The 15,451-nt window shown below is 42.3% G+C and overlaps 1 protein-coding gene across 1 annotated transcript in view; it reads left to right on the top strand.

The window, feature by feature from the left end:
* Positions 1 to 15,451, top strand: part of LOC142160955 (alpha-2-macroglobulin-like protein 1) — a 98,693-nt gene that overhangs the window by 39,348 nt on the left and 43,894 nt on the right. The window contains exon 17 of the mRNA XM_075216096.1: positions 13,858 to 13,942. Within this exon, the coding sequence (XP_075072197.1) occupies positions 13,858 to 13,942 (85 nt within the window). The remainder of the gene's footprint in view (positions 1 to 13,857; positions 13,943 to 15,451) is intronic.

Genomic DNA, 15,451 nt, shown 5'->3' with positions numbered 1-15,451 from the left:
CTCTTGTGTGGCACTGTATCAAAGGCCTTTGCAAAATCTAAGTAGACCACATCTACTGTCCTGCCCTGGTCTAAGTTCCCACTAACTTCCTCGTAGAAACTAATTAGATTAGTTTGACATGACCTATCCCTCACAAATCCATGTTGATTCTAGAGATGGTCACTGACCCCCGTGTTTTGGTTTTGGATTCGGTTTTGGATCTGGATTACCGTTGTGTTTTGGTTTTGGTTTTGGTTTTGCAAAACCGCCATTGCGTGTTTTGGTTTTGGTTTTGGTTTTGTTTGGTTTTGTTTTGCAATTTGTTATAAAAATTACATTTATTGGTGCTAAAATAACATAATTTAGGTATTATTTTGTAGCTACATTATTATTAACCTCAGTAACACTAATTTCCAGTCATTTTTTATTCAATTTTGAACACCTCCTATGTCACAATATGATTTTCATACACTTGAAAAGAAAAATTGCTGCAGTTCTTGCCAGTGATAACAAAAAGGCCATTGTCATGCCTGGGCATAAGACCAAAAATCCACTCTTAAGTGTGGAATTATTTTTACACGAATCCTGGCAAGAGTTGTCTATCCATTTGTAGCATTTTGAAAGCCACACTCAGTAGAGGTAGGGACCTTAACCATCTGGGATCCTCATCCATGTTTCGTCATTTTTCAGCGAGTTATTGGAAAACTGTTGGGAAAATCAGAAACTTCGGTTAAAAAAAAAATAACAACAAGCATTCCAGCATAATCTACCTCCCTTCTCTCATCTACATCCCAGCACCTGCAGTCTTCCCCCCCAACAATTGGCAGTTAAACAATCCTCTGCAAGAGGAAGCAAGAATGAAACCTGTCACCCAGTCGCAAAGCGGATCACAGACGCCCTGGGTACTATGCTAGTGTTAGATCTGCGTCCAATGTTCACTATTAATACAGTTGGTTTAAGACATTTAATTGAGGTGTTATGTCCCTGTTAGCAAATGTCATCACTATACCATTTTACTAGAAAAGCTAATTCTCTCCTGTACCGAAAGTTTACTAAAAATGTCATTATTGGGTGACAAAATGGTATTCTACCCACTGTACACTTAACCACAGATATGTGTACAAGCGTAACTGGGCAAACAAAATATTATATGATTGTGAAAGCCCACTGGGTTGGTCATTCGCCTTCCCCAGCATGGACAGCAGCAGCATGTACCCAGGTACATCACATTTTTGAGAAGTAGGCTACTCTGTGTATCAGCAGCTTCACTAAGAGGCATACAGCTGACAAACTGTTCCAAAAACTAAGGGATGTCATTGAAAGATGGCTAATCCTGCTTGGAGTCTCCTGAGGATATGTCATTTCTGATTACGACCCCAATATTGGTCCAGCATTACAGCGGGGCTGAATTCCATCACATTTCCTGTTTTGCACACACTATCAACTTGGTGTTACAGAACTTTTGAAAAATGACATGCAGGAGATGCTGTTTGTGTCCATAAACATTTAGGGTCAATTTGTGGTTTCTGCAACAGCATGTAGGAGAATACAGCAGCTGCAAGAAGATTAGCATTTGAGGGGAATATACTTTAGTCCAGCGAAGTAGTTACCTGTGAAGAAAGTGCAGACACGGTTAGCTTGAGTCAAGTGATTGCCTTAATAATAGATTTTGAAAAGGTGCTACATAAAATTATAGTGTGCAATAAAACAAAGTAAATGTGCTAACTATATTTTAATTGTAGATGAAATACTTAATTTTCTTTGCAAGGATCCCAGACTTATCAACATCTTGTTGGGACGTCTTCTCCTTCAGTTTCTCTGGCAACTGCTTGTAGTAAAAGAAATTGCTTTCCCAAGACACCCAGTGGTGATGCAGATGAGTCCGCTAAACATTTTGATATTTGCTGTGCTGTAAAAGAATTGCCCAAAAACCGTGACAGCTCTGCCCTAAAATCAACTAGTCATTCCCTTTGGAAGGCCATTATCAGCAATTACATCATACTACACAGACTTCTATGATATTGGGATATTGGGATGAATTAGTATTGTTGGAGGAAGATTATCACTAAACCCTGCCACCTCTCCAGTTTCGCAGTGAGCTATGGTACAATAAAATGTAACTGCAGATTTAGACCAAGACTGTCAGCCCTATTATTTCTATTTCAGCAATTACAATTAGCAATGGAGCAATGGAGCTCTTCTCTTTGGGTGTTACCTATATAACGCAGCACAATTTGCCTGCAAATTCTACAGACAAGCCTGCTTGTCTTCCTCTCCATCAATGACTCTTAGCAATTGAGCACTCGTCTTTGGGTGTATATTACACCCAAACATTATTAGTGAAAATTATGAAAAATACAGTTTAATCCCTGATAGGCCCTCCACCATCCTTTGCATGTTAATAGTAGGATTGGTTGGAATTATGGTCAAGGTCACACATTTTTTTGACAAATCCTTCAAACCAGCCCAGATGTCAAACTGTTGTGGTCTGCCCCCTGCGTCATCCCTGCTTGTGTTTGGAAAGTGCATATTGGTGCCAGAACCTCACATGCCAGAACTGCTCCCACTGGTGCCACACTGCTGCAGGACTTACACAATCAACCGCATCCTCATCGTCGGATACCCAAATCTCCCCCACATCCTCTTCTAAAGACAAAGTGTCATCCTCACTTGGTGTATCACCGGCTACACTCGGGCTGTTCAGGCACATATCAGCAGAACTGCTGAAAGGGCCCTTCTTTATGGGTAGACTAACAGAATGGTCACGATTAGACATCCCACTGTTGGATGGACTCTCCACAGGGATTGTTGTCATTTGTGAATCAGAGCAAATATTCTCCTGTAATGCCTCACTGTTATCTTGCAGCTCGGCTTTGACGCGTAACAGTAGTTGTGCACCAATTGTAGGCTGGGTAACTTTTTGGGATCTGCCACTAATAGCCAAAGGTGAAGGCCTCATTCTCTCTTTGCCACTGCGTGTGTAGAATGGCATGCTTGCAATTTTTTTTTTATCGTCACTTAACTTTTGCTCAGTTACACTTCTTTTTCGCTTCAATACAGTAAATTTTTTTTTGGTTTTTGTTTTTTGCACTAATTTGAAAACACTCTGTTGTTTGACATCGCCTTGGCCAGATGACGTACTGGGAACACTAACATCAGGACTGGTGACAGAACCTGGTTGCTCATTTAGATCATATGTGGACTGCTTTGAATCCATTGCGTAGATACTGCTGACAGATATGACTTTTGACAGCCAGAAATATTAATGCACAATTAGAGAGGACACCCCAAAAACACTGAGGAGTGCTTAAAATTATTGAGTAGATACTGCTGACAGATATGACTTTTGACAGCCAGAAATATTAATGCACAATTAGAGAGGACACCCCAAAAACACTGAGGAGTGCTAACATTTATTGAGTAGATACTGCTGACAGATATGACTTTTGACAGCCAGAAATATTAATGCACAATTAGGGAGGACACCCCAAAAACACTGAGGAGTGCTAAAATTTATTGAGTAGATACTGCTGACAGATATGACTTTTGACAGCCAGAAATATTAATGCACAATTAGAGAGGACACCCCAAAAACACTGAGGAGTGCTAACATTTATTGAGTAGATACTGCTGACAGATATGACTTTTGACAGCCAGAAATATTAATGCACAATTAGGGAGGACACCCCAAAAACACTGAGGAGTGCTAAAATTTATTGAGTAGATACTGCTGACAGATATGACTTTTGACAGCCAGAAATATTAATGCACAATTAGAGAGGACACCCCAAAAACACTGAGGAGTGCTTAAAATTATTGAGTAGATACTGCTGACAGATATGACTTTTGACAGCCAGAAATATTAATGCACAATTAGAGAGGACACCCCAAAAACACTGAGGAGTGCTAACATTTATTGAGTAGATACTGCTGACAGATATGACTTTTGACAGCCAGAAATATTAATGCACAATTAGGGAGGACACCCCAAAAACACTGAGGAGTGCTAAAATTTATTGAGTAGATACTGCTGACAGATATGACTTTTGACAGCCAGAAATATTAATGCACAATTAGAGAGGACACCCCAAAAACACTGAGGAGTGCTAACATTTATTGAGTAGATACTGCTGACAGATATGACTTTTGACAGCCAGAAATATTAATGCACAATTAGGGAGGACACCCCAAAAACACTGAGGAGTGCTAAAATTTATTGAGTAGATACTGCTGACAGATATGACTTTTGACAGCCAGAAATATTAATGCACAATTAGAGAGGACACCCCAAAAACACTGAGGAGTGCTTAAAATTATTGAGTAGATACTGCTGACAGATATGACTTTTGACAGCCAGAAATATTAATGCACAATTAGAGAGGACACCCCAAAAACACTGAGGAGTGCTTAAAATTATTGAGTAGATACTGCTGACAGATATGACTTTTGACAGCCAGAAATATTAATGCACAATTAGAGAGGACACCCCAAAAACACTGAGGAGTGCTAACATTTATTGAGTAGATACTGCTGACAGATATGACTTTTGACAGCCAGAAATATTAATGCACAATTATGGGGGACAACCCAAAAGCGCTGGGGAGTGCCAAATATGAAGAAAAAATAATAAACCTCTATCCTCCTCTCTGCACTAGCGATTTTGGTTAGAGCAATTGCAAGAACAATATTGTATTCTTTCTCTGTCCCTGCTCTAATTAGCCTATGACTACACCCTGCTCTCTCCCTCTGTCAAATGGCGATGGATTGCTGTGGAGGCGTGTATTTATAAAGTTGAAGTATCGCGAGAACCGAGTCCCGAGATCCGACGACGTCACAATGACGTTCGGCCTCGATTTGGATTCGGAATTGGCGGGAGAGTACCGAGCTGCTCAGCTCGGTACTCGGATACCCAAAGTTCGGGTGGGTTCGGTTCTCGGAGAACCGGACCCGCCCATCTCTAGTTGATTCCCACTAATAAGTTTATTGCGTACCAAGTAATCCTGAATACTGTCCCTTGAAATACCTTCCAGTAGTTTCCCCACTATTGATGTCAGGCTTACAGGTCTATAATTCTCTGGTTGTGATCTCGTCCCCTTTTTAAACAACGGCACCACATCTGTATTCGCCAATCCCTTGGTACTGAGCCTGATGAGATTGAATCTCTGAAAATTAAGAAAAGCGGTCTAGCTATTTCCGAGTTTAACTCCATAAGGACCCTTGGGTGTATGCCATCTGGACCTGGAGCTTTATTTATCTTAATATTCTTCAGTCGCCTTTGGACTTCTTCCTCTGACAACCAAGTATTAATTAATGGCATGGTTTAATTTCCATTTTTATGTATTACTCCTGCCATTTGTTCCTCTCTGGTAAATACTGAAGAAAAGAAAGTGTTTAATACCTCTGCTTTTTCCTTAGTATCATTTATCAATTCACCCATCTCACTTCTTATGGGTCCTATATTATCTTTTTAATCCTTTTGCCATTTATATACTTAAAAAACTTTTTGGGGTTTGTCTTACTTTCTTTTGCAACGTGCCTTTCATTTTCTAATTTAGCCAATCTAATTTCCTTTTTGCATGTTTTATTACATTCCTTGTACCTACGGAAGGATTCCTCTGACCCTTCAGACTTAAACAATTTAAATGCACGCTTCTTCCTTTGCATTTCTTCCCTTTATTTCCCATAGGAATGAACTTATACGTGTATGTTTCCAACAACATTTTAAAGACAGCCCACATTTCTTCCGTATTTTTCCTTCAAAGGCTTTGTCACAGTCTATGCTCTTTATAGACTCCTTTAGCATATTAAAATTTGCCTTTCTAAAGTTTAAAGTCCTAGTTGATCCCTTATACCGTTGTTTCTGGAAACTAATTTCAAATGAGACCATACTATGATCACTGTTTCCCAAGTGCTCCTTTATACCGCTTTCATACTGCCGCCCCGGCAATATCCCGGGTTTTTCAAGCCGGGTTTTTGCCGGGGCTCGGAGCGTCCCAGCTTAGAAACACCATTCATACTGCACCTCGGACCCGGGAATTTCCCGGGTTGACCCCATTCATACTGCACAAGTCTGTGCCCTGGCAATTTGTGGGAGTCATCACCAGAGCAGTTTTCATTGGCTGAAAAATTTCTCCATTTCTCCTAAACTCCTTCTCGAATCTTCCACGGGCTCCCACCGATGACATCATCCTCCAGAGACAGGCAGACAGCCAATCAGCTTGTTTTCTGTGCAACCTGGGTTGAAAAGCCCGGGTTGCACCATTCATAGTGCAGGCAACCCGGGTCCGACCCGGCAATTACCCCTTGATAAATCCCTCGATATCATACTGCTCATTCATTGCAACTAGTTCTAACTCCCCCATTTTACCTGTCAGGCTTCTTGCATTTGCAAGCATACACTTAAGTCTATTGCCTCCCTTAGGTATTTCTTTTTGCTTTAAAAAGGGCCTCTCCTTATCGGCTATGCTTCGCTTTCCCCCCTCTCCACCCCCTTGACTCTTGTTAAATTCCTCCTTACTACTCTCAATGTCTATCTCATAAATACTTGCTTGCCCCTCCCCCCCAGAGCCTAGTTTAAAATCTCCAACCTTCTAACCATCCTCTCCCTTAGCACTGCAGCCCCTCCTCATTCAGGTGCAATCCATCACGACAATAAAGAAGGCAACTGACCGAGAAATCAGCCCAGTGCTCTAAGAATTCAAAACCCTCCTTCCTACACCAATCTTTTAGCCACGCATTAACCTCCCTAATCTCCCACTGCCTCCCTGGACTAGCGCGTGGCACAGGTAGTATTTCCGAAAATACTACCTTGGATGTCCTTGCCTTAAGTTTGCGACCTATGTCCCTGAAATCATTCTTTAGGACACCCCTTCTTCCTCTAACTCAGTCATTGGTGCCAACATGCACCAAAACCGCTGGGTCATTCCCAGCCCCTCCCAACAATCTGTCCACCCGATCCGCAATATGCCGAGCCCGAGCACCCGGGAGACAACACACTGTTCGGCATGCACGGTCCCGGTAACAGATTGCCCTATCTACCTTCCTAATAATTGAATCCCCTACCACCACAATCTGCCTGGATCCCTGAGTATCTTTGGTTCCCTCTATGCTGGAGAGCCCATTCCCCTGGTTGCTAGAGGAAGCAGTCTCATCCAACTCTACCAATTCTGAACTGCCTTCCACAGTATCTTCATCCAATCTGGCAAATATGCTGGGATTGCTTAGCTCAGAACTGGCCTGCCTCTTCCTCCCTCTGCTACCCCTAGTAACTGTTACCCAGCTGCCTACCTGTGCATCCTCCTCTGTCTCTGCTCCACCCTGCTCAGCTAACGCATCAACGGTGAGCTGTAAACTCTGCTCCAGGTTGGCAATGTCTCTTAATGTTGCAATGGTCTGCTTTAGATCAGTTACCTGGGCTTCCAAAGAGACCAATTGCTCACATTTCTCACAGAGGTATAAACCTTGGAACACTTGCTCCAAGTGTGCATACATAGGACAAGATATGCATTGAGTGAGATCATCAAGCCTGCTACTACTCATCTTATTATGGCTAACCTAACTTCTTATAGCCTACAGTGAACTCGAGAGTACTAACCTTTGCTACCCACTTACCAGATTAAACCCCTTACTGGATTCAACTCCACACTTTAAGCAAAAACAGCACTTGAAATCAAAAAAGCAGTAAAATCACAAGCTCAATGAAATCGCTTACTACCTCCTGTTAAATAGAGCTTGCACTAACCAGCTGTATCAACTATGCAATTAAACCACACCCACTAGCTCTAACAGAGAGAAGAAAAAAGAGAAAAGAAAAAAGGGACACTTAATAACACACAGAAAAACGAATCCTGTTCAATAAACACACAGAATAATATCCCAAACTATATTACTCTCTTAGCACAGCACAGCAATTCTTACTGGATCTAACTCCACACCTCTCTCAAGAGAGGGACACAAGGCCCCTCTCTTGAGAGAGGGTATTCCTGTATGTTTAGTTAGTGCCGGACAGGCAAGGTGTTTTTTTCTGAAGTGGTACCAAAACCTTGGGCTTGTGTGACTTATCTGCTGCTGTACAGTACCATCTATCCCAGGAGATGGCGAATGTTCCTCTAACCCGGTTCTTATAAATGTTCTTTTCAGTCATTATGGCACTCCAAAAACCATTACTGTCTATACAGATAACTGTGTGTTAAAATTCTGTTCCAATAACTACAATATTCTAATGACCGCTTTGGAGCCAGGAATATGATGAAAACAAAAACTGTTTTATTGTAGCAAGAACTCAATCCAGATAATGCAGGGTGAGCACAGAACAGGTAAGGCTGAGTATATAAACAAACATCTGGGTGTGTCTGGATAACAAGTAAATGGTAATGAATACAACACAGCAAGTACAGGTAACTTAGCTGAGCAATGATTAACAGCCAGGACCAGGAATTCACAGGAGAGGTAAGTTTGCAGTAAGTCCAAAGCATGAGACATCCAGGTGTGACTCGGTACAGGTAAGTAGTAAAAGCAATCAATGCCCAGTAAGGTGCCTTGCGGGAAGCAGGCATAAATAGTCAGTGACACAGGTGTGGTGATTAACAAGGGGAAGAAGATTAACTCCTGCCAGTGTGGGGATAATAAATGGTAGAGAAGTAGCACCTCCGGTGGCATGGAAATACTGCAGTCAGGTACAAAACAATGGCAGAGACTAACCACAGACTCCTAAAACTGTGGGGTTCAAATATATCTCATTTCATGACATCAAAGCTGATAATGTAGGTTCCTAAGCTAAGGAGTAAAGACAAGGAACAAACAAATGTGTAGTATAGACACCGGCAGGGGAATATACCAAACAGCAATGGTCAGGAATGTCCAGAAGCATCAGATACCAGAAAATAGGACACAATTGCTCAGAATTACAAACACAACTCTCAGCAGCAGGTAAACATGTTTTTGGACAATGTTTTTTTTGTGGACAAGATCGGGACATGGTCGAGGGTCATTTTACAAGCACACACAAAATGAGGGTGGACAATAAGCAAATTGGGATGGACCCTAAGCATTGCCACATAAGAAACAACTTTTGCTCCAGTCACATTCATACTTGCCAAATCTCCCAGAATGTCCAGGAGACTGTAGAATTACAGGTAGGTCCAGTACTTTCTGGATGGTAGGCAATTTTCTAGCATCCTGCCCTCTTTCTAATAAAGTAGGAGGGACAGGGGGGCCATGATGACGTGATTCGCCACAGTTGGGCCATTTTAGCACCAATTCGAGCAGCTATATGGCACAGTAGCAACATTTTGTCTCAGGGGCGAGGCCAAAATTACATTTACAGCTTAAACATATGATCCCAAAAATTACCTTCAAGCTGATTCTCAGTCATTTAAATAGCTATTACTATGAGGTAGATTTACTACAACTTCTAAGAAAAGGTGAAGGTGTTGCCCATAGCATCCAATCAGATTTTTGCTATAATTTAGTGCATTTTAGAAAATGATAGCTAGAATCTGATGTTGCTATTGGTTCAGATGGTCTTAATAAAGACAGACACAGAATGCTAGTTAACAGAAGCCATATTAATCAGATCAGCGCTAACAATGCCTGGATCAAATGAATAAGCAAAACATCAGAACAATAACATTGCACCACTTTGCAAAACAAGGTGGTGCTAAACATAAGGCTAACTTCTGCAACATCTTACTTTCTTTGGTATACAGTCATGGGCAAAAATTACACACATATATGTTTTCACAAAGTTTGCTGCTTCAGTAGTTTTAGACCTTTTTGTCAGGTAATGCTATGGTATACTGAAGTAAAATTACAAGCATTTCATAAGTGTCAAAAGCTTTTATTGACAATTGCATTAAGTTTATGTAGTCAAATCTGCAGTGCTGACTTTTCTTTTTGAAGACCTCTGCAATTCTCTCTGGCATGCTGTCAATCAACTTCTGGGCCACATACTGACTGCTGGCCGCCCATTCTTGCCTAATCAATGCTTGGAGTTTGTCAGAATTTGTGGGCTTTGTTTGTCCACCCGCCTCTTAAGTATTGACCACAAGTTCTCAATGGGATTAAGGTCTGGGGAGTTTCCATGCCATGGACCCAAAATTTCACTGTTTTGATCCCCAAGCCACTTAGCTATCACTTTTGCCTTATGGGCTGGGTGCTCCATCATGCTGGAAAAGGCATTGTTCGTCACCAAACTGACCCGCGATTCTTACAACTTCTGGCTGCCTTCTCATTAGCCAGGCAATTTTGGCAACAAATACAAAAGGCACCTTCTCCATTCACTCAGTGCCTGTTCCTCAGTTGTCTTTTGGTGCCTGGTTGTGGCTGCTCTCTATCCTGGCTATCTTGTCTACAGAGCTGATGCTCTAATCAAGCACCTGCTATTCCACTTGTCTGCAGAGCTGACGCTCCAATCAGGAACCTGCTATTCTACTGTCTACAGAGCTGAAGCTCCAATCAAGTACCTGCTATTCTACTTGTCTACAGAGCTTACGCTCCAACCAAGTACCTGCTATTATACTTGTCTACAGAGCTTACGCTCCAACCAAGTACCTGCTATTATACTTGTCTACAGATCTTATGCTCCAACCAAGTATCTGCTATTCTACTTGTCTACAGAGCTTACGCTCCAACCAAGTACCTGCTATTATACTTGTCTACAGATCTTATGCTCCAACCAAGTATCTGCTATTCTACTTGTCTACAGAGCTTGCGCTTCAACCAAGTACCTGCTATTCTACTTGTCTACAGAGCTTATGCTCCAACCAAGTACCTGCTATTCTACTGGTCTACAGAGCTTACGCTCCAACCTAGTATCTGCGATTCTACTTGTCTACAGAGCTTACGCTCCAACCAAGTACCAACTATCTTACTTGTCTACAGAGCTTACGCTCCAACTATACCTATAAAAAAAAAAGTGTATTTATTTCAGCAACCATAATATATTGTCCATGCAGAATTTATATGATGGCCTCACAGGTCTCTGATATGATCAGACACAGAGCTTGTGGTGAAATAGCTGTGCTGTACTTGAGATTAGCCAGTATCTTTCCAGTAGCCAAAATTCAGAGGGTAGCAACCAGTCTCTGCTCTGCAGATATGGGTCCTGTACCCCTCCTGCCTTTTGGACACCAAGCAGCAGTGCTAGTATGCGGTAATACAGCAGAAGTCCTTCCTGCTTGAAAACTATTGACTACTATCATTATGAACACTTGTGGCTTCTATTTTTAGATGTGTCTTCTTAAATGGGTGTCTTCCTTTTGAATGAGTGGGGTGACAAATTTAAGTAGCTCCTGGATTGTAGGATCATTCATCCACAGGAAATTCCTGAAGTTATGAGGATTCTTGCCCCGCATCTCATGTAGCTGTGGCATATGCAGCGTCGGACTGGCCTGCCGGTGAGCCGGTCGATAGACCGGTAGGCCCCGACGTTGGTTAGCCACGCCCCCGCCTGGTCCGTGGTTCCGAACAGGTGAATATGTGATTTAAGTGCAGAGAGCCCAGACGCGACTGCGGCTCTCTGCACATGCGCAGTACAGATGAGTCATCACATGACTCATCTTGGAAGAAGAACCGGAAGATGAGGATGTCCTGCCGCTCAGAGGAGCTACACGCAGAATGCAGGAGAAAGCAGCAGGTTAGTAAAGCGCGCAGCAGCGAGCAGCCTGTAATTTTGAAGGAGAGGGAAGAGAAACAAATGTGACATAAATGATGAGGGGCAATAAGGACATGAGATGCTGAGGGGCAATAAGGGCATGAGAGATGCTGAGGGGCAATAAGGACATGAGATGCTGAGGGGCAATAAGGGCATGAGAGATGCTGAGGGGCAATAAGGGCATGAGAGATGCTGAGGGGCAATAAGGGCATGAGAGATGATGAGGGGCATTAAGGCCATGAGAGATGAGGGGCAATAAGGGCATGAGAGAGAGGGCCAGAGCAGCATGGCACAGGGTGATGAAGGGGGGGTCAGAAGCAGCATGGAGGGTGCAGTGTGATCATAAGGGGGCAGAGGATGGTGATGAAGGGGCACAGTAATGTTTGAGTGATGGCACAGTGGGCTTGTTAGTTAGCATGTTAGTTAGTTAGCATGGTTAACTAATGGGTGCTATTTTGTTTGTGGGGTGATGGTGGGGCAATTTAATTTTTGGGGACTATTTAAGATGGGGTGGTGTGGGGGCTATTATTTAAATGTGGGGTTGAGTTTGAGGAGCATGAGGTCTATTTATTAAATGTGAATATGAATTATTTAATGGCAGTGACGGTTGCGGTAAATCTGTATATTTATTATACTTAAATGCTATTTATTGCTGGGACTGTCTTGAGGGAGGGAAATAGGTTTATTTATTAAATGTGAATACTATTACTTTAATGTTGGGGCTGAAGGAAGGCCTAAGCATTAATTGTGGGTCCTATTGATTTAATGCCGGGGCTGGTTGGAATTTTCTAATTGTGCCCATTTTTTTTCCAAATAGGGAACATTCCAGGATCCAGACAAGCCGCAACTAAAGAAACCAGCAGCCACAGGTGTTGAGTGACAAGAACAGGTAGGACAGTCTGTCAAATCTTCCAGTGGGACAATCCAGATTTTTTTTTTTTGTGACTGTTCCAACCAATCTAAGGGTCAGGTCAAGACTGTGTACTCTTTATATACACACTGCATTTTTTATATACGTACAATACTGTGGTGCTAGTTGTCCTTCGTGGGCTGACCACTCCCCCTCTAGTGTCTGATCTTGCCTCTATGATGGCTGGCCACACCCCTTTGGTGGGCCCTAGCGTTGCAGTCCCCCAGTGGGCCCTTCATGTCCCAGTCCGACACTGGGCATATGTGAAAAGGAATCTCTCCTCAGCAACCAGTCCTTGGCCCAAGAACTGCAAATGTTTCTTCTCCAATCCCTACGGTTAATTGTTTACAGCATTATAACCATGATGACAAGCAAAGAAGCGCAAGACTTTTGTTTATTTGACACTCATTATATAACACAACTCCTACCTTGTGTACATTTGAGTAGGGGGTTAACCGAACAGACACTATACACAAAGCAAAGCATTGAATGGCGATGTTGCCATTTCCTCATCCTTAATGTTTGTGTGTTTGTGTGTGTGTTCGTATCCATTGATGTTCAGCCCATTATGTAAATTAGGTTTTCATATTGCTGTAGGCGCGGCAGATATCTGTAGAGTGTGTACAGAGTCACAATCGTTTTAACAGACGGTTATAAGAGATGAAAATCACAGATCTGAGGGTAATTCATGTAGGTGTGTAGGCATAAATCGATATGCTCATTGGGACTTACAAACGTTGGTGAAATCGTTACAGAAATCACATCTGATAAAATTTTCGGCGTTGTGTGCCCAGTTATACTCAGTATAATGGCTAGCTAGTCTACAGGTAATTAACCTTGCATTTTAAAAGGCATTTCACCATCATAAAATAAAAATTGTCGTCCTTTTTTCAGTGTATTGAGGCGTTCCACCATCCTATGACTTATACTTTTACTGTCTTGCAATGCAGTCCTGCAACTTTTAAGAAATACATTTCCTTTTTATGTATTTTTTTTAGCTACATATTTATGTAATCATGCAAAACTGTTTGTTTAAACAGCCCTGTAAAACAATAAAGCTCAACACAGTTCTGATGTTTCTCTGCCTGGATAGCATTGTATCTATAGAAGAGCTTTGTGTGGTACCCCAGAACTACAAAACATACAAAATGGATTTTGGTGATGGTTAAAAAGCACAAACAACCCCTGAACCACAATCTAGCCAATTGCTGAGAAGAGAATTTCTGAGGTTTCACGCAAACAAACATGTAAACATATCACAATGTCTGAAAATTATAAATTACAATTATTATTCTGTTCCTTTCTTTTCTTACAGTACATGCACTTAAAAATAATAACAAGCGCGGACATTAAAAACTCTCGGAATTGTATTGAAGAAGCTGTAAAATCTGCCTCACCAGGTATTGTTGGAACACTTTTATCTAAATGATAAACTGCTTGGTATACCATCCACTAAAAGTTGTGGGGCCTGATTTATTAAGGATCTTAACTTGAGAAACCTCTTATTTCAGTCTCCTGGACAAAACCATGTTACAATGCAAGGGGTGCAAATTAGTATTCTGTTTTGCACATAAGTTAAATACTGCCCCAACCAGCTACAGCATCAAATCAATAGCATTCACTTTTAATAAATAAGTCTATTTCTCCTAAGACTTCCAACATTACAATTTTAACACCCCATTACATAAATAATTACCCCTTACATTACATTATTCACACTCCCATTACATCAATAAATACACACACACTACGTCAATACCCCACAAACACCAAAACAGTAGTCAGCAATACCCTCCACGCTACAGTAATCTCACCCACATTACATCAATGTCTTCCCATATGCCAACATTTCTCCAACATTACAGCAAAGCCCCCAAATTACAGCAATACTCTCAAATTACAGCAATCCCCCTCCCCACAAAACAGCAATGCCTCCTTGCCCATCTACATTACAGCAATGCCCCCAGCCCTACCACATAGCAGTAATAACCACTACTACCATAAATACAGCTATGACCACAACTACACTAAATAGAGCAATACCACCACCACCCCCACACTATAGCAATACCACAGCAACCCCTACACTAGAGCAATGCCACCACAACAATGCCAACACTAAAGTAATACAATCGGCGCACACACAGATTCCATCACCGTCTATGCTATAGCAATACCATCACAACCCCACATGCTAAAGCACCCCCACAATACAGCAACACCACCACCCCACTACAGTAATACCACCACCACTACCACCCCCCACACTATAGCAATGCCACCACCAACCCTCAGACTACAGCAATACCACCGCTGCCACCAAACCAAATACTTGTGCAATACCACCACCTCCACCACGCCTCACAATACAACATTAGTACCATCACCACCCAAACACACCCACAATACAGATATACCACCACCACCACTACCACACACTACAGCAATACCACCAACACCACCCACACACACTACGCCAACATCAACCTTATGCTCACACTAAAGCAATTCCACCCCTTCCACACACACTTCAATAATAACATCACCACCACCACCACCACACTACATCAATGCCACCCCTCTTCCCACATTGCATCAATAACACCCCGCTCCTCTACACTGCACCAATGCAACCCTTCTCCCCACACTGCATCAATGCCACTCCTTTTCCACACATTTCACCAATGACACCCATCTGATGACTTATGCCACCACTCTCCCCACATTGCACCAATGCCACCAACCTCCCCACACTAAACCAATGCCACACATTTTCTCACACTGCTCCAATGCCACCCCTCTCCTCCACACTGCACCAATAACATCCCACTCCCTCACACTGAACCAATGCCACCCATCTCATCACACTGCACCAAGGCCACCCCTCTCCCAAACACTGCACCAATAAC

Source organism: Mixophyes fleayi, chromosome 6 (genome assembly GCF_038048845.1).
Source record: "Mixophyes fleayi isolate aMixFle1 chromosome 6, aMixFle1.hap1, whole genome shotgun sequence".
Lineage (NCBI taxonomy): Eukaryota > Metazoa > Chordata > Amphibia > Anura > Limnodynastidae > Mixophyes > Mixophyes fleayi.
This window is presented reverse-complemented; position numbering and strand designations above follow the sequence as displayed.